At 35.9% G+C, this 21,356-nt stretch overlaps 2 protein-coding genes across 3 annotated transcripts; both read left to right on the top strand.

Annotated features, from left to right (window-relative positions):
- The first annotated feature begins 532 nt into the window (after window positions 1-532).
- LOC137951977 (protein LSD1-like) lies at window positions 533-4,699 on the top strand. Of its 2 annotated transcripts, none has more exons than XM_068799000.1 (7): window positions 533-939; window positions 2,020-2,133; window positions 3,315-3,428; window positions 3,838-3,950; window positions 4,101-4,178; window positions 4,271-4,342; window positions 4,446-4,699. In XM_068799000.1, exons 2-7 carry the CDS (start codon window positions 2,022-2,024, stop codon window positions 4,485-4,487), a joined length of 531 nt encoding a protein of 176 aa, XP_068655101.1. In that variant the 5' UTR covers window positions 533-939; window positions 2,020-2,021; the 3' UTR covers window positions 4,488-4,699. The 2 variants fall into 2 exon arrangements, with proteins under 2 accessions (XP_068655101.1, XP_068655102.1); XM_068799001.1 differs by having other exon boundaries at window positions 544-939; window positions 3,841-3,950.
- A 7,554-nt stretch (window positions 4,700-12,253) lies between these two features.
- Window positions 12,254-13,323, top strand: LOC137952367 (CASP-like protein 1B2). Its single transcript, XM_068799514.1, has 3 exons — window positions 12,254-12,614; window positions 12,685-12,805; window positions 12,889-13,323. The coding sequence occupies exons 1-3, from the start codon at window positions 12,367-12,369 to the stop codon at window positions 13,126-13,128; spliced, it is 609 nt and encodes a 202-aa protein (XP_068655615.1). The 5' UTR covers window positions 12,254-12,366; the 3' UTR covers window positions 13,129-13,323.
- Window positions 13,324-21,356: the final 8,033 nt, after the last annotated feature.

Raw genomic sequence — 21,356 nt, 5'->3', positions numbered from 1 at the left:
CACGCGAGGAGGGACTCGTCGTTTATATTCGGTGACATGTCTAAAAAGGAGGGGTTAAAAGAAAAGGAAATTTGGCCGATTGCAGGCGAAACCTTTGACATTGATGCGTATCAAGTACTTTACAAGAAACCTTGAATGTTGGAAAACTCGATCAATACTTGCTTACACTAATATCTTCTCTCCCAGAAGGTTGAGCGTACCTTTATAGTCCATATAGATCAAATTTTGCTCTGGTCTTACCACTGATTCCATCGTCTATAGTTCAGTACCTCGATCACAGATTAATCGGCTTTTACCTGGAGTTTTACTCTTTTATCGCCCACAACGATTCTTTCCATTTTTCTATGGAGGATTCTCAGGGACATGGACGTCCTAATCATAAATACGGCCTACAGAAACCCGCAAACCAACGCAATCACTTTTCAGTCAAATTTCAAAAGAGGGCTTAATGAAATTTTTTAAGACAAGAGCTGATTGCATGGATTATCTACTCTTGGACCCCCACGAATGAGCGGCTCGATTTTGTCGAAGCTCAACTTCTGAACCCATCTTTCCTTTCTGTAATATTCTAGCATAATCTAATAATAACTATCTAGCGAGGATACGATAATCCGTCATTAATAAAGCCTCTCTTTGGATTATTATTATCGTTGAAACGGAGATTGGTTTCGTCTCCGTTTCCTCTTGGGGATGGTCTTCAATTTCTTCTCTCGCCTCCTTGGAATCAATTGTTTATTCAGACGATAAACAGCAAATCAACGAAGACCCGCACTAGGGTTTTGAATAGGGAAAGGTTTGTGAAGATTTTTCCTATATCAAGATCGAGGGTGTTGAATTTCGGTCAAGGGTTCACCTCGGATTATTGGTTCTTCTCTTTGGGTTATCGTAATTCGCGAGGCATTTGCACATTCGATACGGATTTTATTCGATTTTTTGAAGGTTAGTTGCTTGGATGTTGTCGCTATCCGGGTTTGGAATTGTGTAGAGTGGTGGAATTCATTCGTGTCCTGGGATTATCTGTTCATCCTGGATGTTGGATTGACGAATTTTTTGCTCGTTTTGCTGCTTTGTCATGCTTCCATTTTTTTTTCCCTTCATTTTATGCTCGTGGGGTAATGAATTTTGTGACTGATAAGGAGTCTCATGTTGGAAAAAATGAAAAACGAGTAAGTGGCTAAGGTATCTTATCTGCACAAATTAAAATTTCGTTTTATGCGGTAACCATTGGGGTCCTTTTCTGAGTTTTTTTTTTATAATCTGTGTAGGATTTATTTGCTTATTTACTTTTCCTGCTGCTGGTCGTTTGGCATGCACGTATTTCCTTGAAAATTTTCATTGATCATTCGTTTGACTTGAATTTTCTAACCATTTCCTTATTTTCAAGTGAAGTTTTGTCAAGTTATCACTTAGCTATATTGATATTTTTATTCTTTTAGGCCCTGCATTTCATCAATATAATTAGCATATTTCATAAGAAATTAATCTGGTTATCTTTAGCTTTCATAAGCTGATTATGATTGTATTGGCATTATGTCTATGCCTTGCTTTATTTTCGTGCTAATCGAATTGGCCATAAGTAATAAATCCCAAAAGTCTTTTTCTTTTTTCTTTTCTTTCAAGTGTGGTCTTATTTTAACCAATTTGTCATTATAAGAAAAGAAGTAATCGATCCCAAGTTCCAGTTGAATTTTTTCTAGGTCCTTAGTGGTTAGTCTTTTTAGGTTCATATAAAATAGAACATTTACATCCAAGTCTTTTCTGTTTGATGTTTAAAGGCACATTGAACTTATATTTAAAGATAATATGTGGAAATAAATCTGCCATTGATGAAGTGAGAAAGTCTTAAGAGCTTTCTGTTATTCGTTTGATGAACATTGTGTTTATTATCTGTTATTTTGTAGGCATGATTTCTGGGATTAAAATCTTTATGTGTTATGTTGTTTTATTATATCAGGAAATTGCTCCTCATTGACTTGTCTTGGTACTAGGGAAACATTGATTATTAATTGGAACTTGCAGGCATGCAGAGTCAGCTGGTGTGTTGTGGGTGTCGGCATTTTCTTCTTTACCCTAGAGGAGCTTCAAATGTTCGTTGTTCAATATGCAATACAATAAATTCGGTCGCACCTCCTGGTCTCTCTCTTTCTTTCTTTTATTGTTTGTTATGCTTTAGGTTCCTTTTGCTTTACATGGAGAGTTAATGATTCATCTAGCATGGCATGTCCTTGTTTTTGTTGATTTATAAACATATGTTCTACTGATTACATGGAGAATCAGTGAACCATTTCATATTATGTAGATGTTATCAGGACTATGGGGTCCCTGTTTCCTTTTCTTTCTAGTTATTTTCTTAGCTTAAAATGAATATCTAAAACTAAGTTATGGGACTGCAAAATTTAGAGAAGGTGACACAAATCATAGTACCTAAACTTCACCAAGATAAAACTTATGAATTTCTAAAATGACTTTGTGGAGAGATCATATTCTTTTTGAATTTTATTTAAAAAAAAAAAGAGTATGGGATGCTCATGTTTTAGAGCGGGAGACTTAAACCACAGTACCTACGGAGAAATTGTATAAACCATTGCTTTCAGTATAGTATGACAGGACCTTATTATGTCTTATTATTCTGAAATGAATAAATTTTCTTTTGCTGTATATGTACCAGTCAGAGTCCTATCTTTTGATACCTCGAAGATTTTGGACTTTCAGATGAATTTATGGTGCATTTAGCTTTATACTGTTGAAATCTATGGTATGCCTTTTTTCATAAACAGTATTAAACATGTCCTTATGTACTAGCACACTAACTACTCCACCTCAGCAGTTGATATGGGATTGAGGATTAAGATTAATGATCAGATCTGATGTTGCTTAGTATGAGATCTTGGTTTCAAGCCGCACCACTCTAATCAGTGTCGATTGTATTCCAAGCAAAACAGCATGTAAAGATGGAATCCTTTTTTATGTGATTTAGCTTACTAGATTGTTATTTTTTCTCTTTTAAAAAAAAAAAATCTTCTAGATTGTGAAATTTGCTATGTACTATCATGTTTGGTATCATACATATATTACATCCTAGCCTTACGGTTATCTCCAGTACTTTATATGTTGCCTCTAATTTCTTACTTGATAATTGGCTACGATTAGTTTCAACCAGTGATGGAATGGAGAAACCAATTGGCAGAATTCTGTTTCTGTTTTTACCTAGGTGATCAGGATTAGTTCACTCTACTGGGTTTAAATGGAAACTTCTCTTAACAGGATTTTCTGTTTTAAAGAAAAATCTAAAACTTTTATCATATCTTATGCAGCAATGGAAACTGCTCAGCTTGTCTGTGTGGGCTGTCAGACATTACTTATGTATCCTCGTGGTGCAACAAGTGTGCGTTGTGCCTGCTGTCACACAACTAATGATGCAAGGACAGGTGAATGATTCTTTCCGCATTACTCGGAATCATGTTAACTTTTTACTTTTTAGAACAGACTGATGTATCTTTATACAGAAAAAAGGTTTTGTATGAGGGTTACTATTTTATGGTAAATCTAGTTTATGGTGCAGAGAAACTTTTTTTTTTATCCTCTTGTATTTTGTAATTCTCTATATTCTGTTTTCTTTAAACATCTGGGATTTAATGTGGCTTAGACTCATGAAGGAATGTTTCTACCATCCACTACATTAATATAAAACTGCGAGTATAGTGAAAATCATCCGTAATTCCTGTATTTCTGTTGCAGCTTGAGGAAATGGTTTAACATAGTTGACTTTTGTGAGAAGGTTTTTGTCTTTTGGTTGTTGAATGTTCTAAGAGTGTGTGTTTGGTTTTGAATGCGAAGCAGCCAATGCAGTCGCACAGGTGAACTGCAGCCACTGCCATACAACTCTTGCATATCCAAGTGGAGCCCCATCAGTGAAGTGCGCATTGTGTCATTACATAACAAATGTTGGGGTAAGGAACTGACAATGTGTAATCCAGTTTTTGCTTTTCTTTCCTGTCACTGAGGTGTTAGCGTACATGAAGCTGTGAACTCTGAAGTGAAGTTGAAAACCAAGTGCTTACCAAGCTGGATCTTTTGATTCTTGTTCAAACTTTCTGCAGATAAATAATGTAAGGGTGCCAATTCCTGTACATAGACCTGGCGGACCTACACCCCTCTCGATGCCATCTACTTCTGCCGTGAGTTTCAGAACTTCAAAATCTGTACTTTCTGGCCATTCCAGAAGCATTGCTTATTCTACTATTGACACTTGGTTTTCCCCTCCTTGCAGTCGATGCCAAATTCATACAACCAAACTGTTGTTGTGGAGAACCCCATGACTGTTGATGAAAGCGGAAAACTGGTAATCTCTATACCACTTCTGATTTATCTTTTGGATGCTCCATACATAGCCAATAACTGAAGCCATAAGTAATGACTGAACATCTTCCTTACCTGTCTTGTAGGTAAGCAATGTTGTAGTGGGAGTGACGACAGAGAAAAAGTGACATACAAGGCCTTCTTGTAGTTTTAAGATTCAATCTGCTATATTTATTGGTGTTAACTCACTATTGAACTTGAGATGGCTATTACTGTCTCACTGGAATGAGTTTTATGATATGAGTACAGTGAAAAGGGTTCCCAGTATACTAAAAAGAATTGGAGGTGTGATATTTGTGCCTGTTATGAGGACTTCGCCTAAGCTTGGTGTGCCAGTAGAAAAAAACGAAAAGAAAAAAGGAACCAGGTCCTTGTATTTTCCTTACTGCTTCACTCTTTAATTGCACCCACATCTTCAATATTTTTGAAAGAAGCTTCATCTAAGGGTCTGTTAGTGTGCCTAGGGGTCAAGTGAAAGTCGATTAGATTACTCTGTCACTTGACCCGGATACGTCAGTGCATGCACCGGCGCTAGTTCAAGTGGATAAATGGGTTCACCCACTTGAACTCGCCCATGAGTAAAGTGGGTGAATCGGGCTTCTCACCGAAATCTTGGTTCATCCACTTGAACTCGCGTCTCGGCTTGCAAAAGTGAATCTCATTCTCTTGGTGCTCTCTCTCTCCCATCTCCCTCTTACTCTCGTTTATTATTAAAAAATTTTGTTTAATAATTTTATTTTTTAACATTAGTTAAACTAATGATTTTTAAATTTGTGAAAAATATATTATTAATTTATACTATGTAAAAATCTATCTAATGTTATTAAAAAATATTTGTTTATTTATTTATTATTTTTATTACTATATTAAATTAGTGATTTAGGAGGTAATTAAAATATTGTTAAAGTAATCAATTGATCAAGTATTTTTGTTTAATTATTCTATTTTATCATTAATTAAACTAATGATTTAATTTTTTTGGAAATATATTATTGATTTATACTACTAAAAATCTATCATAAGTTATTAATAAAATATTTTATTTATATATTTATTATTTTTATTATTTTTATTACTATATTAAATTAGTGATTTGAGAGTGGTAATTAAAATATTGCTAAAGTAATCAATTGATCAAGTGTTTTTGTTTAATTATTCTATTTTTATCATTAATTAAACTAATGATTTTATTTTTTTTGAAATATATTATTCTTTTATACTACTAAAAATCTATCTTATGTTATTAATACAATATTATATTTATTTATTTATTATATTTATTTATTTATTATATTTATTACTATATTAAATTAGTGATTTAAGAGTCGTAATTAAAATAATGTTAAAAAAAGCAATTGGTCAACCATTTTTTTAATTATTCTATTTCTAATCGTTAATTAAACTAATGATTTTTAATTTTATAGAAATATATTATTAATTTATACTAAGTAAAATATATCTTATGTTTCATTATTGTTATTTTTACTTTTTATTTATCAAAATTTTATCATTAATTAATGCACATGTTAATTGTCGCATGTAATTATTGGATTAATTTAGACTAAACTACAATCTATCTTAATTTATTAATGAAATATCTTATTTAATTAATTAGTATAGGAATATATTTTAATACTACATTAAATTACTTGTTAGGGTAGTACCATGTTTGTTTTGGTTAGTTATTTTTTTAGGTATATGATCTATTTTGGTATATTATAAAAAGTAATTCATTCTCTTGTTTACACTATATTTTTCATTTTGGGCACTAACACAGGAAAGTGTTTTCTAGTGCACTTTACATCTCTTACACTAACACCAATAACTGATTCACTTTCACTTACAACACTCTCCCCCCCCCCCCCCCCCCCCCCTAAACTAACACTATCACCCACAATTGTTCTAACCCTCTAGTGTGTTTATTATATCTTATGCATCTATGTTTTCCTTGAATGTACAAATTTTGGTGCAAAAGATAACTCTAAAGCAATGTAAACTCTCTTAGTGATAATGTTTATCATGTAAAATCTTATCACTTTTTAACCTATAAATACTTGTATTGATGAATATAAAACATCAAAAAATTATTCATTCTTTTTATTCTATATGGTATCAGAGTCATCGATCTTCAATCCATCTTCGTGGAACTCTCTCTTGCCCATCTCCACAGCCTGTCTCTATTATCATTCATGCACTTGAGCAAAACTTTGTTTTTCATCGTCCCTCCCCCCGAACCTCCTCTCTTGCCCAAGGCATCACTGTCGTCGCCCCATTGCCTCAAGGGCCATCGACAACATCTTGTTGCTACCACCATCGTCTGTTGAACCTCAACAACTCTCGACAAAAACTTGTCCTCGCCGTCGCTCAATTGCCACAGCGGGCCGTCCCGCAATCACCACTGTCAACAGTACCGCACCACCATGCGTCCTCCCACCGTTGTCGCCACCGGTATTCTTCTTATCCATCATCTGTCGTGCCTCTGCAACCATTGACAACAACTCGTAGTCGATGTCACCCAGCAGACACTACGGGCGATCTCACCATCAGTCGTGCCGCACCACCGAGTGCCTTCCCGATTATCGTTGTTGTCACAGGTTTTCCCCTTCCCACTTCTTCTTCCTGTGTTTTTTTTTTTTCGACTTGTGGTTTAATCCGATGTTTGAATTCAATTGAATTCGGGATGAAGAAGAGCGCACACTTATGACTCTCACACCTGCGAGAGAGAAAAAAATCTAGAAGCTGAGTTTATACTCATGGCTACTGAAGATACTCAAATCACTATTCCCAATGCCCATGACCCAACTACACAGCTTTCGGTACTCTACATCCACAATTCTGTCAAACCCACCTCCACCAATTATCTTTGTTGGAAGCTTCAGATGGAGGTTTTTCTTATTGGTTATGATTTCTATAAGTTTGTTGATTGTTTTTATCCTGCTCCTTCAGCCACAAAAATAGTCAATATCTTGACTCTCCCAATCCCAAATATCTTATATAGCTTCGTCAGAATAAGCTGATTTTTTGTGCTCTTGTCGGTTCTCTCATGCCATATCTTATTTCGCTTATCACTCAATCAAGAACCTTTGATGAAGCCTAGAATATTCTAGCCAGTTTTATGCTCGATCTTTGCATGGTCACGTCAAACAGATCAAAAAGCAATTCAAATATGTCATCAAGGGGTCTCAAACAATTTTCGAGTATATGCAATTTATTCAAACATGTGTTGATGAACTTGAAGCCCTAGGAAAACCTATGGATCTAGAGGATCTCACTGAGAAAATTTTAAATGGGCTCAACGATGAGTACAAACCACTTGTTAATATTATCAATGGTTGTGACACGCCAATTTTTTTTTATGAGCTGCATGAAAAACTCTTTAACAAAAAACTCTCGCGACGTGTCCATTCAACTTATTCCTCTCCACTTTCAGCCTTTGCAAATCTCGCCAGTTCTCTCTCCAATTCCGGCAAGTCAGTAATCATAATCACCGACAACAAGGGGCACCCTCCTACCACCCACATGCGGGTACTGCCTCAGGTCTCCACAACATCGTCACTTTGGATGGTCAATTTCAGCCTCGACCCTACCCCGGTAGTTGGCAGTTGTGCCGAGAAAAAGGAGACACGGTTCCACAATGTCCTATCTTTCGCCAGATGCAACAACCTCTGCCACCTTCCCCAACTCCTTGCTACCCCTCTCATTGGCAACCTCGCCCTTCGCAATCATGGTAACCACGAGCACATCTTGAAACCGCCAACTTTGCTACTAGTTCTCCTTGGATTTTGGATAGTGGAGCATCGTACCATGTTACCACCGACTTGAGTGAATTCTCTATTTATACTCCTTATGATGGCACTAAAACATTATGATTGGTGATGGCACGGGTCTTCCTATTACTCATACTAGTTACAAATCCCTCTCTACACCCTCAAGTAATTTTTTCTTAAATAATGCTCTTTGTGTTCCTACCATGCAAAAGAATCTTATTTCTATTTCTTAATTATGTCAATCTAATCATACTTCCATTGAATTTTTACCTACTTTTCGTGTGAAGGATCTTCATACGAGGGCAACACTTTTGCGAGGTCGAACTAAGGATGGTGTGTACGAATGACCATCATCCCAAGTCCAATTTCCACCAATAATTGCTTTCTCCAGTGTCAAGATCGCTTAATCTGAGTGGCATCATCGTTTAGGTCATCCATCGTCTCCAATTCTTTGGCACAACATGTTCACTTTTTAGTTAGATTTATTACAACCTCTAAATTTTAATTTTACTTGCAATTCTTGTCAATGCAATAAAAGTCACAAATTACCATTTTCCCATATTATTCTTGTATCTTCTTCCCCTCTTGATGATGTCTGGACCTCTACAATTCATTCTATTGATGACATCAAATATTATGTTTGATCACTTTACAAAGTATATATGGTTTTACCTCTCAAACAACAATCACATGTATTTGATACCTTTATTTGATTTAAATATCTTATTAAAAACTTATTTGGTAAACGGATTAAGACACTCGATTCGGATAATTAGGGGGGGGGGGGGGGGGGGGGGGCGCGAGAAGGGAAGACAAAGTAATGTCCTCTTTTCTGGTGACCAATAGCATCTCTCATCTTATGTCTCTTCTAAATACACCTGAACACGATAGGTATTGTCGAAACAGGTTTGTCTCTTCTTTCTTATGCCTCCATACCTCTTTCTTACTGATCATATGCCTTCTCCACTACTGTCTATCTCATCAACTGTCTACCTACACTCATGCTTAATCTTCTTTCACCATATGGCAACCTTTTTGGCAACCCTGCTAACTACTCTAAACTGTTGTTTTGGTTGTCTCTGTTATCTGTGGTTCCGGTCGTACTCCTCCCACAAACTCACTCCATGTTCCTCTCCTTATGTTTTTCTAGGGTACTCTACTACTCAAAGTGCCTATTTATGTCTTAAGCCCAATATCTCTCGTCTTTATGTGTCATGTCATGTTAAAGTCGTTGAGTCTATCTTCCCCTTTCACTTCACTTTAGTCTCATCTCGACCGCCCCTCGTCTAATACACTCTCCCTTTGGAGTTCATGTGTTCATCCTGGTTATTGGCACATCCACAACCGTAGCTCAAGTTCTCACTGATCCCAAATGGCATCAGGCTATGTCTAATGAGTATGATACTCTTGTTCGGAATGGGACATAGGAACTTGTTCCCTCGGATACCTCATAGAATCTAGTTGGTTACAAATGGATTTTTCGTACTAAATATCTTTTTGATGGCTCTATTGACAGGTAAAACCTTTAGTCCTGTTGTGAAACCTACCACTATTCGCATTGTTTTTAGCCTTGTCATAAGTCATGGTTGGTCGCTTCGACAACTTGATGTTAATAATGTTTTTCTCCAAGGTACTCTATTTGATGATGTCTTTATGGCACAACCAACATGCTTCATTGATCATGATCATCCCCATTATGTCTACAAACTTTGCAAGGCCCTCTCTGGTCTCAAGAAATCACCTCGTACTAGGTATCATGAGTTGCACCAATTTCTCTTCTCCTCGTGCTTCACCGACTCTCATGCAGACTCCTCTCTATTTATCTCTCACATAGGTTCAGTTGTCTTGTATATTCTGGTCTATGTTAATGACATCATTATTATAGGAAACAATGATCAAGCTATGACAATGTTCGTCCACCTTCTTGCTCATAGATTCTCACTGAAGGATCTTGCCTCCTTGACTAATTTTCTTGGAATTGAAGTTGTTCCTCATTCTCAAGGCCTACTTCTGTCTCAACGCCGGTATATTTCTAATCTCATTGCTTGCACACGCATAACAAATGCAAAGCCTATAGCTAAAGTGGTTGCTACATCATCTATACTCACACTTCAATCTAATACGACACTCTCTGATGCATATGAATATCGGATTGTTGTTGGGAGTAAACAATATTTGTCTCTTACTCACTCTGACATTGCTTATGTGGTGAATAAGTTATCCCAATTTATACATTGCCCTACTACTAATTATTGTTAGGCTATCTCTGTGGGTCTCTGGATCATGGTATTGTACTACATCGACAATGTCTTTTGTCTCTTCATGTGTTATCTGATATTGACTGGGCAAGAAATAAGGATGATTTCACTTCCACCGGTGCCTATAGTGTTTACCTAGGTCTCAATTCTATCTCTTGGAATTCTAAGAAGCAACAGACTGTGGGTCGATCCTCTACCAAGGCAGAATATCAATATGTTGCAACCACTACAACTGAGATGCGTTGGATCTGCTCTCTTCTCACTAAACTTGGTGTTCTTCTTCCATGACGATCGACTTTATTGTGACAATATCGGTGTTATAAATCTATGCTCCAATAAAATATTTCACTCGCACACGAAACATGTAATTTTGGATTACCACTTAATTCTAGAACAAGTTCAGAGTGGTGTTCTTCGGGTAACTCATGTCTCCTCCATTGATCAGTTAGCATATCCTCTCACCAAACCACTTCCCCAAACACGCTTCATCTTCTTGAAGACCAAGATTGGACTCTCCCCTCGGAGCTCCATCTTGCAAGGGCATGATAGAGATAAAGATAAAGCTAATAGAATTTGAGATTGTCTCAAATTATAAGTCTAAAGCAATGTAAACTCTCTTAATGATAATGCTGATCATGTAAAATTTGATCTCTTTGTAACCTATAAATACTTGTATTGATGAATGTAAAACATCAAAAAATTATTCATTCTTCTTATTTTATAGAAGCAGCATCTTTCTATGATTGTTCTAAATTGTCCATAAAGAATGTTAGAAAAGCCAGCATTAATACACACTTCAGATAGGGAGTGGGTTTCTATTATGGAATAGGATGTGTCCAAGGCAAGGAGTTTAACAGTGTCATGATTAACTATGAAACAGAGCCACGATATTGGTCCTCTTAAAGTGGAATTGAACCTATTAATGGCAATTGGCAAGACAATGAACCCCAGTCAGGTGCCTTTGGTTCAATGGCACTTCAAATCCCAACCTTCACGAACAACATTATTAGTGAGAAACATAGAAAGAGCTTGCTTGACTTGGGTTTGTTGATAACAGGAAGATAGTGAAAGTAGAGGGGAAGAAGAAGAAAATGAGAGAAGAAGAATAAGAAGAAGAAAGAGAAAGGATGGTTGGGAGAGAGGAGAGAATTGAGGGGAGAATAAGGGTTGTGGAAGATATCCAAACCCTCTCCCTTAACCTTTATTTATAGATGTCAAAAGTCCATAAATAATAAGTATACTTTTTACCCTAGAGAGAGGGAGGAAGAAAAAAAATTACAATAATGCCACCTAAGCTTGTCCATGTCTTTCAATAGGGTTTCTTGAGTTGTATTTCTTATCAACATGAGGTGGGTAAGATAGACGACCCTGATTCAATCTCAGGAAGTTTTAAGGGAGCTTGTTTGACCTTTCATTTGGATGAGAGCCATATGAATGAACAATCTTGATTTTGTCTCATAAACAACTGGAAAAACTCAGTTCATAGCTTCTTGTGTGATGGATTGCTTGATGAAATAAAATTACATGCCTAAGTCACATGGGCCTATAGTTTGATCCTTTGTTTTAACAAATGATTGCGGCAGTTTAGGAAGTTTGGTTTGTTTTCAAGAAAGTAAACTGTGACATGAATGTGGTTTATCTAACATTGATTTTTCCACCATTTGTTTTTAAAAATTCTACCTGCCATAACCAAAAATTTCATCAAATCTTTCTTTTTTATGTTATGTAGATGAGACGCGAGTCGGTAAAGCCAATGAAATTCCAACTCCTGATAGTGAAGAAGCAATAAATTAAAGAAACGATGATGTACTTAAGACTTGTTAGACCTAAACAAAGTGAGCAGGTTATCCGTTTCGAGACCATCTTCACCCAGCTGGTCTCCCTTTAATACCGTCTTCACTTGGTTCTCAGTACCCATTTCTGAAACTTCCTCGTAGCTCTTGCACTGTTGTCTGTCTGCTCTTCTCTCTGGGTGCTTAGTCATGGCTGGTGAAGATGTTGAGAAACAAGAGGGAGAAGTGATCAGCCCGTTGCCAAAAGCGAACAAGGGGAAGGAACGAGATAGGTGGGTGTTGCTAGCTTTGAGGCTGCTGGCGCTGTTTGCTACAGTCGCAGCAACGCTTGTAATGGCACTCAACGAGGAGACCAAGACCGTGACTGTGGGCGTTAACGGAGCTCAGCCTGTCCGTCAGAGTGTCAGCGCCAAGTTTCAGCAGACTCCCTCTTTTGTGTATACTCTCTCTCTCTCTCTCTCTCTCTCTCTCTCTCTCTATCAGGTAAGTCACGAATGAATCCTGCAGGTTCTTTGTGGTCGTGAACGCAATAGCCAGCTTCCACAACCTGACGATGCTGCTGCTTGTTTTGCTCGGCGAGAAGATCACCATTAAAGGGTTGGGGCTGTTAATGATCCTCGCAGACCTGGTAAGATATTTCAAAAGCGTTTCAGTCCTGTTGATCGTCTGTGCTGTTATGCAACAGTCATGATGTTCTTTCGGTGAAAGCAGGTTATGGTCTTGCTGGTGACAGCAGGGTCGGCAGCGGCGGCCGCCATGGCAGAGCTCGGGAAGAGTGGGAACTCCCATGCCAGGTGGAACAAGATATGCGACAAATTTGATAGTTACTGCGACCGGGGCGGTGGTGCGCTCATGTCTTCCTATGCAGGCGTTGGGTTCCTCTTGTCTCTCACTGTGATCTCCATTGTTAACCTTTACAAGAACCAAGCGGCCACAGGCCAGTCTTCTTGAGTCCTAATCAGTGGGTGACACTGCAATGATCTCCTTCAATGCTCTGTGGGTGTTTGTTACGTTTGTGTTATTACACAGTGGGCAATCTGAAAGAGTGGATGGCTTCTTTGCTTGGTTTGGCATATGAATTTATTGTTACTAATTGCCTTCAAGCAATTATCTTATCTCAGAAGTAATAATATCGGTTTCGATTTCTTCCTGCACGTACTAGCACTAGTTTGGTCTCCTGGATTCATTCTGAGAGGGTGAACGGAACTTAAATTGACTTGAAAAAATATGAATCCTAAAAACTTTTTATATATGTTCAGATATATTAGTTGGTCCAACCACTTCATTCACTTGATTAATCACATTTCCCATTTTGTGTGAGAGTTAATTGAAACTACAGATAACGAAGTTGAATTTGTTCCCAGGTAAGACTCATCAGCACAAAACTACTAATGACAAGTCCATTACGAGTTAAGAGGGGTTATGTTGAAGAGATCCATGGCTGCTCTTTTAATGTAGTATGGCGAAAATCGTCTAATAACTAAGCAAAATACATTAGCTTAAAACTGAAGCAGCAAATTTATAATTTATACACATAATTTAGATCATAAATAGCAAATAAGATATTTTGTAGTGTATGCGTATTCTTCTATAGCTAAATACAGGTCAATATAACTAACAAATATTCATAAATAGTTGCATATCAACTTGTATTACTCACCTTATATGGATGCATTTTTGGTGGTAGGTTTTTGAAGCAAACAAAGCTATTTAATTGACAATAAAAAATCATTATGTCACATTTATAGGATTCCGTTGTCATTTTTCATACCTGCGGTAGAGTTAATCGATGAAATTTAAAAGATAGATGTATATGAACACTTTTTGGGTATTGCTAAGACATGCAATTATTAATTAAAATGTCAAAGTATATAAGAAGTTCAAATACAATTGCTAGCAAGTGCTTCTTGCAAATTTGACAGTATTGATGTAAACATATGTCTTTTATCCTTCTTATATTTATAAGGATTATACAGATCTCTAGCGTATAATCAGAATATTATATATATCGAGTAAGGGTATTTTGGTTATTTTATATATTCTATATTAGTCTGTAATAGTGTCAGTAATATTAGGTTTTTACTAGAAGTCTATGGTCCAAATTACATGTTATTTTGATGTGTAGTTCGAGAGATAGAGTTTTAAGTTATGATGGGTAGTTATGTAAATAGATATCAAGTCACTTAAGTGATTTATAAAAAGGGAAAGGGGGTTGGTTTTTACCCCCAACAATTGCCTCTCACAACACACTCTTCTCTTCTTTCATTCTCTTTCTTCTTTTTTCCTTTCTTCACCTAGATTGCATCTTTTACATGGTATCAAAGTAATAAGCTCCTTATTTAGAGCATGTAAACACTCTTTTTTATTCTTCATTAACAACTCAGTTTTGAAGGAAAGAAGATTTCAGTTTTTTTTGTTGATCGGAAGTTAAGATTAGAGTATTTCATATTTTTTGTGTCAAAACCCTAGGGTTGATGACTTGTATTGCCAATTAAACAATTATATGTTTGACTAATGCCACAAGAAGATTGTATCTTGAGATCTGTCCAAATTGAAGTGTGTGCAAGCTCCTAATCCTATGGTTCATGTCTATATCACCTATGATAAGGTTGATGTCAATAAAATTTGGAGAAATTTAACTTGTTTAGGGTGCCAATTGGTACTATTAAGTTTGGATTGTATGAATGTGCTTGGATTGAGATTCTTTGTTCAAAACTCTCATTGAAGTGGGCCCATGCTGCCTGTGTAGGTACTAGTTTCTGCTTAATATCTATTGTTTTTATGTTGATTGTGTTTATTATCAATAATTGATTTTGGTGAGACATTAACTTCAAAGAGAGTTTAGAAGTTCTAAAGCGATAACCATTATTATTATCACCACAAAGAAGTTGAATGGTTAAAACTACCTAAGTCGGTTAAGTTTATACAAATGTATCTAAAAAAAATTAAATTTATTAGAGACGATTCACTAATTCCTATTACATATGATTAGGAAATAGAGGATAGCCAGCTTATGACCTGGTTACTCAATAGTATGGACTCTAAGTTGAGAAGTTAAATTATGTATTATGAAACAACTAAGGAAATATAAATGTCTTTTGAAGTTTTATATGCGCAGGAGAGTGATTTCTGTAGTGAAAGAATTGTATGCTAAACTATTTAGTCTAAAAAGAGGAGAAAGGATAATGACTTATTATTACAATGAGCTTCAAACTATTTTGTAGGAGGTTAGCATTTTTCACCCCTTCACTATAGATGTGTTGGATTTAGGATCCCATAATAAATACCAGTCAAAGGAGAGAAGGAAGAAGAGAAAGAAGAAGAGACAAGAGAGAAGAGAATAAGAGAGAGTACCTAATCCTGCCCTTTATCATCTATTTATAATAATGAAAAGTACATAATTACATCAATACTCTTTACCCTAAGTAGGGTGAAAAAGGGCCAAGAAAAGAAGAGATTTTACATCAATGCCACTATACATAGATTGCATTTTCCAACACTCCCCCTCAAGCTAGGGGAGAGAAAACATCATAGGTACCCAGGTTGGCACATATAGTGGTCCAAAATCTTAGATGTGACTAGCTTTGTATGGATGTTTGCAACTTGCCCTTGAGATGAGATATGTCTTAAGGGATATAATGCTAACTTGTAATTTTCTCAACCTCTCTCTTGTGGAAGACCAAATTTGAAATAATGTAGATGACTGCCTAGTTCTCATAATTAGTTGCTCCTTTGTGGAACCCAATTTTAGTGAGGAGGGATTTGATCCATAAAAGCTCACTAACTGTATAGGTTATAGCTTTGTATTCTGCCTCGGCACTGGACCTCACAACAACATTCTATTTCTTACTCTTCTATGTGACCAATTTTTTTCCAACTAAAGTGCATTGCCTAGAAGTGGATTTCTTGTCATTAGGATATCTGGCCCAATCTGCATCCAAAAATCCTTCAATGTTGAAGTGACCATGACATTTATATAAAAGTCCCTTGCTTGGAACTCTTTTATATATCTAAGAATCCTCTCCAAAGCTTGACAATGAGTAAGTTGCAGTTTATGCTTATATTAACTAACCACACTTACTGCATATGATATGTCTGGTTTGGTCATAGTGAGACAAATAAGTATTTCCACGAGTCTATGATATTTACCCACATAAATATCTTCATCGAAGCATACACATAACTTTGTATTAGCATCAATAGGAGTATTTGTTGGTTGATATCCCAACATTCAAGTGTCGTCAAGTAGACTAAAAACGTATTTTCTCTGAGATAAGACAATGTCATGCTTTGACTGGAAGACCTCAATACCTAGAAAATATTTAAGAAGTCTAAGGTCTTTTGTTTTGAATTCATTGCATATTTTCGGTTTTACTTCCTCTATACTATCTGTATCACTCTCAGTCAACAGAATACCGTTCACATAAACTGCCAGTAATACAATTCCCTTCGAGGTATTCTTTACAAAGACGAAATGTTCTACTGGACACCTATTAATGCCAAATCGAAGCATCGCTTAGCTAAATATGTCAAACCAAGCACGGGGAGGCTATTTGAAACCATACAAAAAATTTTCAATCTGCATACCGTCTCCCCTTCAACCACCAATCCAGGTGGGTGATGCATATAAATCTCCTCCTTAATGTTACAAATTTAAGAAAGTATTTTTTACATCGAGTTGATATACTGACCAAGAAGAATTTGTAGCCAATGATAACAAGATACATACTGAATTTAACTTGGCCACATGAGAGAAAATCTCTTTGTAAACAACTACATAACATTATGTGTACCCCTTTGCTACTAAATGGGCTTTAAGATGGGTCATAGAACCATATGAATTATGCTTCACAATAAAGACCCATTTACCACCCACGGGTTTTTTACCAGGAGGAAGTGGAACCAAGGACTAAGTTTGATTTTCTTACATTGCAGTCATTTCTTCTTCCATTATCACACTCCATTCTGGATGTTTCACGATTTCCTGATATGACTAGGGAATAGACATAGAAGAAATGGATGCAAGAAAATGGCAACAAGAAGGAGACAAATGATGATGCGAAACAAAATTAAATATACAAGGAGACGTAGATATTTTAGTACAAATCCAAGGTTCTTTCTGGAGAACAAAAGACATAGTGTCAAAAGGTGGACCAAATACAAGAGGAGAAGAAGGACTTACCTTAGAAGGATCCATAGACTCTATAGGTATAGTATCGGGCGATGTTCCAGGGGGTTGTAGAGAGATATCCGCATCAATGGGCACGATAGGCTTCGAAACTACAAGAATTGAAGAAAGACCTAGAGGAATATCCTTGGAGGAGTAAAAGGATTTATCTTCAAAGAAAGTCACATCCCTGGAGACAAACAATTTATGAAGAGACGGGTTATAATAAACATATCCTTTTTGGGTGCAGGAGTAACCTAGAAAGATACACTGAATAACCTTTGGATCTAACTTACTTTTTTGTGGGGATGTGACATGAACGAAACAAGTACAATCAAATACCTTCAAGAGAAGGTAAAAGGGATCCTCATTCAAAATAATAAGGAATATGAAAACTTATGATTAAGTACCAAGGATGGTAGCCTATTAATGAGAAAATAAGTTTTGAGAATCACATGTGGCCAATAAAAGTAGGGCATATTCATGGAGTAAAGAAAGCCACAAACCACCTCAAGAAGATATTGATTCTGTCTTTCAGCTACACCATTCTGGTGAGAGATGTAAGCACATGAGGTCTGATGGATAATGTCATTATCCTTAAAGAAGGTTTGAAACTCTCCTGACATATATTCTTTGGCATTAACGGAGTGAAGTACTTTTAACTACTGACTGAATTAAGTTGAGATCATGACATAAAATAATTTAAAATTAGAAAGGATTTCAGATCTATCCTTGAATAAAAATAGACATGTAAATCTAGTAAAATCATTAACCAACGTAATAACTTAATTATTCAAAATATTCAAAATACTAAAAGGTTCCCATCATCAGAATGAACCAAGGAAAAGGGAGTAATACCTTTAAGTTCAACTCAAGAAGAGTAAGTAGTTATTTGGTATTTGATTAATTGACACACCTCACAATTCATGCGGGAAAGAAACTTTAAAGAAGGAAACAAGTCCTAAAGTGATGACAATGACAGATGTCCTAATCTATTGTGCCATTGTTGTGCCTCTGTCTGAGAAATAGAAGCCTCAGTCACTTGAGGAGAATTTAAGTAATATACCCTCTTTTCCATGTCCTCCACCAATCATCTGCTTCATTTCCATATCCTAAAGAACACAAGAAGAAGAGGAAAAAGTAATAGAACAATTAAGCTTCTTGGTTAATTGGCTTATAGACAATAAATTTAACAAAAACTGAGAATCAAATAAGACATCAGTAAGTTGTACGTGTGGGAGTAGTAAAGGAGGATCTCATCCCAAGGACCTTGGTTTGGGATCCATCTGCTATCGCAAAAAAATTATTTGTTAGTCATAGAGAGTAAGAATGTAAAATACTTTTATTACCTGTGAGAAGTTCGGAGGCCATAGAGTCAATTATCCAAGATAAAGAAGAGGATGTGGCAGAAATCATACCTGAGATAGTAGTAGTAGTGGCAGTAGTTGAAGAAGATGTGGTTGTGGGTACCATCAAGGTTTTCAACATCTACAATAGATCAAAGTCATTGTATGATACCATTTTCTTTCTTTTTTATGACTTAGTTCTTTTTTCATTCTTTTCAGTATTATTAACTGAGGCTTGATTGGCAATAGTCCAATCTGGTTTGCCATAAAGTTTTCTACAAGAATCAACCAGATGATTTAATCCTCCATAATGAGTGCACACTCAGTTATTAATCCTCGAGGAGCTTGAACCAGCTCTACCACCTTCTTCTACCTCCTCCAAGAATTTCTACCGCACCCTTTATTGGTTGAATTTGTAACCCTGTTACCCAAGTACATAGCTGAAGATATCTCAACTTGAGGAGTGGAAGAGGGGTCTGGCATCCGAAGTAATGGTGGTTTGTCTCCTGGTGTTGCAGTTGTAGGATGTCGTTGGGTCAGTGAAGTATAATACTAATGGGTCCATTGAAAGGTACAATGCCAGCCTTGTTGCAAAATGATATACCCAAACTTAGGGAATTGATGTATCTGAGACATTCTCTCTTGTAGCCAAATTATCCTCTATTTGGATTGTTGTTTAACTGGTGGTGACTCAAGGCTGGCCTTTACATCAACTAGATGTAAAAACTGTATTCTTATATGGAGACTTGGATGAGGAGATCTATTAGTTATTTTGCTTAGGGAGAAGTAAAAAAGATATGTAATCTGAACAAGGGAACCTACAGCCACAAACTGAATCCTCAGGCATGGTTTGACGACTTCATAAGTCTTTGGGTTTCCATATAAATCATTGTGATCACTTTAAAAAGATAGACTAGGATTGTGATACTACTACTTTATGTTGATGATATGGTCTTATTTGGAAGCCGATGTGCTAGGGATTGAAGAGGTCAAAACATACCTAGCTAAGCACTTTTGGACAAAAGACTTAGGGTTACTAAAATGTTTGCTATGTAAAAGTAAAATAGGAGTTGTATTGATTCAATGTAAGTATATGATAGATACATTGCAGGAGTATAGGTTACCTGGGGCAAAACGTGCAAAAACTCCAATAGAAACCAAACAAAACTGTCATGAAGATGATACTAAAAAAATGAGATATAAGACCAAGTATAGAATATTAGTAGGTAAACTTATTTGCACTCATCAAAATATTTATTTTGTTGTTGGTATGGTTAGCCAATTTATGAAGTACCCTCATAAGACTTGTTTGGAAGCAATCCAAATAATATTCAGGTACTTAAGGGGAGCACAAGGAAAAGATTAGGGGTATAAGCCTCATGGTCACTTGAGGATCGATGCATATTCAAGTACATATTACACAGGACCAAAATTGGACCTAAAATCCACAATTGTCTATTATAATTTTACTGGTAAAAATCTAGTCAACTAGACAAGTAAACAGCACAATGTGATGGCCCATTTTAGTACAGAAGCTAATTACTGAACAATGGCACATATAGTTAGTAAATTCATGTACGTCAAATCTATACTAAATGAGTTAAATTTTCCCAATAAAGAGGTCATGATTATGTATTATGATAATCACGATACAATCTTTATAACAAACCCTGTGTTCTATGAGTGTACAAAATATGCAAAAGTTCATTATCAACGCAATGATGAATGAAATAGTACTCTTGATATTCCTTCTTCTAATCAAATTGGTGATCATTTTACTAAAGAATTTGGGATTTTTTAAAACAAGTTAGGGATTATATATATATATATATATACATATGCTCCACTTTGTGGGGGGAAACCTTATAAACTATGCAAAGATATTTTGGTCATTTCCATCTCCCTAATATTCAAAATTTGAGGTAGCAATAGGCCATATATATCATGTTAGAAGTCTAAAGTCCAAGTTTGGTTAGCTAGTATTGAGTGAGTTATGAAGGTTTAAGTTTCAAAATGTATTCTTGTAATCTTGTATCAATTTCACTTAAGTCACTTTTAATAGAGGGGTCTGATTTTAAGCCTTAATGTTGAAGACACGTTTTACATGACTCTCACAATAAGAAGTTTCATGGAATTAGAATTAATATGGCGGAATCTTACTGGAGTTTCATAAAAGGAAGTTTTACATAAGAGTCTCAATTAAACGTGTTTTAGTTATGTTAGTTTTTTATTTATGTTCAGTTGTTCAATTGTTTTAGCACTTGTCTTTTAGTGTTAAAATTTTGTTGTAATTGAGACAAAGATAGTTTAATAATAATTGGATTCTATTTGTGTGTTCTATTATAAATAGAGGTTCGTGTACTTAAATTACAACAAGCCAATGAAGTATTTCTCTTTTCAAAAAATTCAACATGGTATCAGAGCAGGTTCAATGAATTGACTCTATCAACCAACAAAGATAATATAACTCTTTTTCTAATCTATCCTCTCTAGTAGCTTAGGTTCGTTTTCTATTTTGTTTTCTTTCTTTCATATCCCAGTACCCATTGTTTTCATGGTGTTCGCACAGCCATAATGAAATTTTCATATTTCAAATTATATATTGAAGGAAAGATCCTTGAATCTACTTTCCAACACAAAATATTGTTTTGGAAATTGGAGTTTTT

The sequence above is a fragment of the Aristolochia californica genome, unplaced genomic scaffold, assembly GCF_029961685.1.
Source record: "Aristolochia californica isolate CCGP_79_NKW_82.1479 unplaced genomic scaffold, dmAriCali1.0.hap1 SCAF_15, whole genome shotgun sequence".
Taxonomy (NCBI): Eukaryota; Viridiplantae; Streptophyta; class Magnoliopsida; order Piperales; family Aristolochiaceae; genus Aristolochia; species Aristolochia californica.
This window is presented reverse-complemented; position numbering and strand designations above follow the sequence as displayed.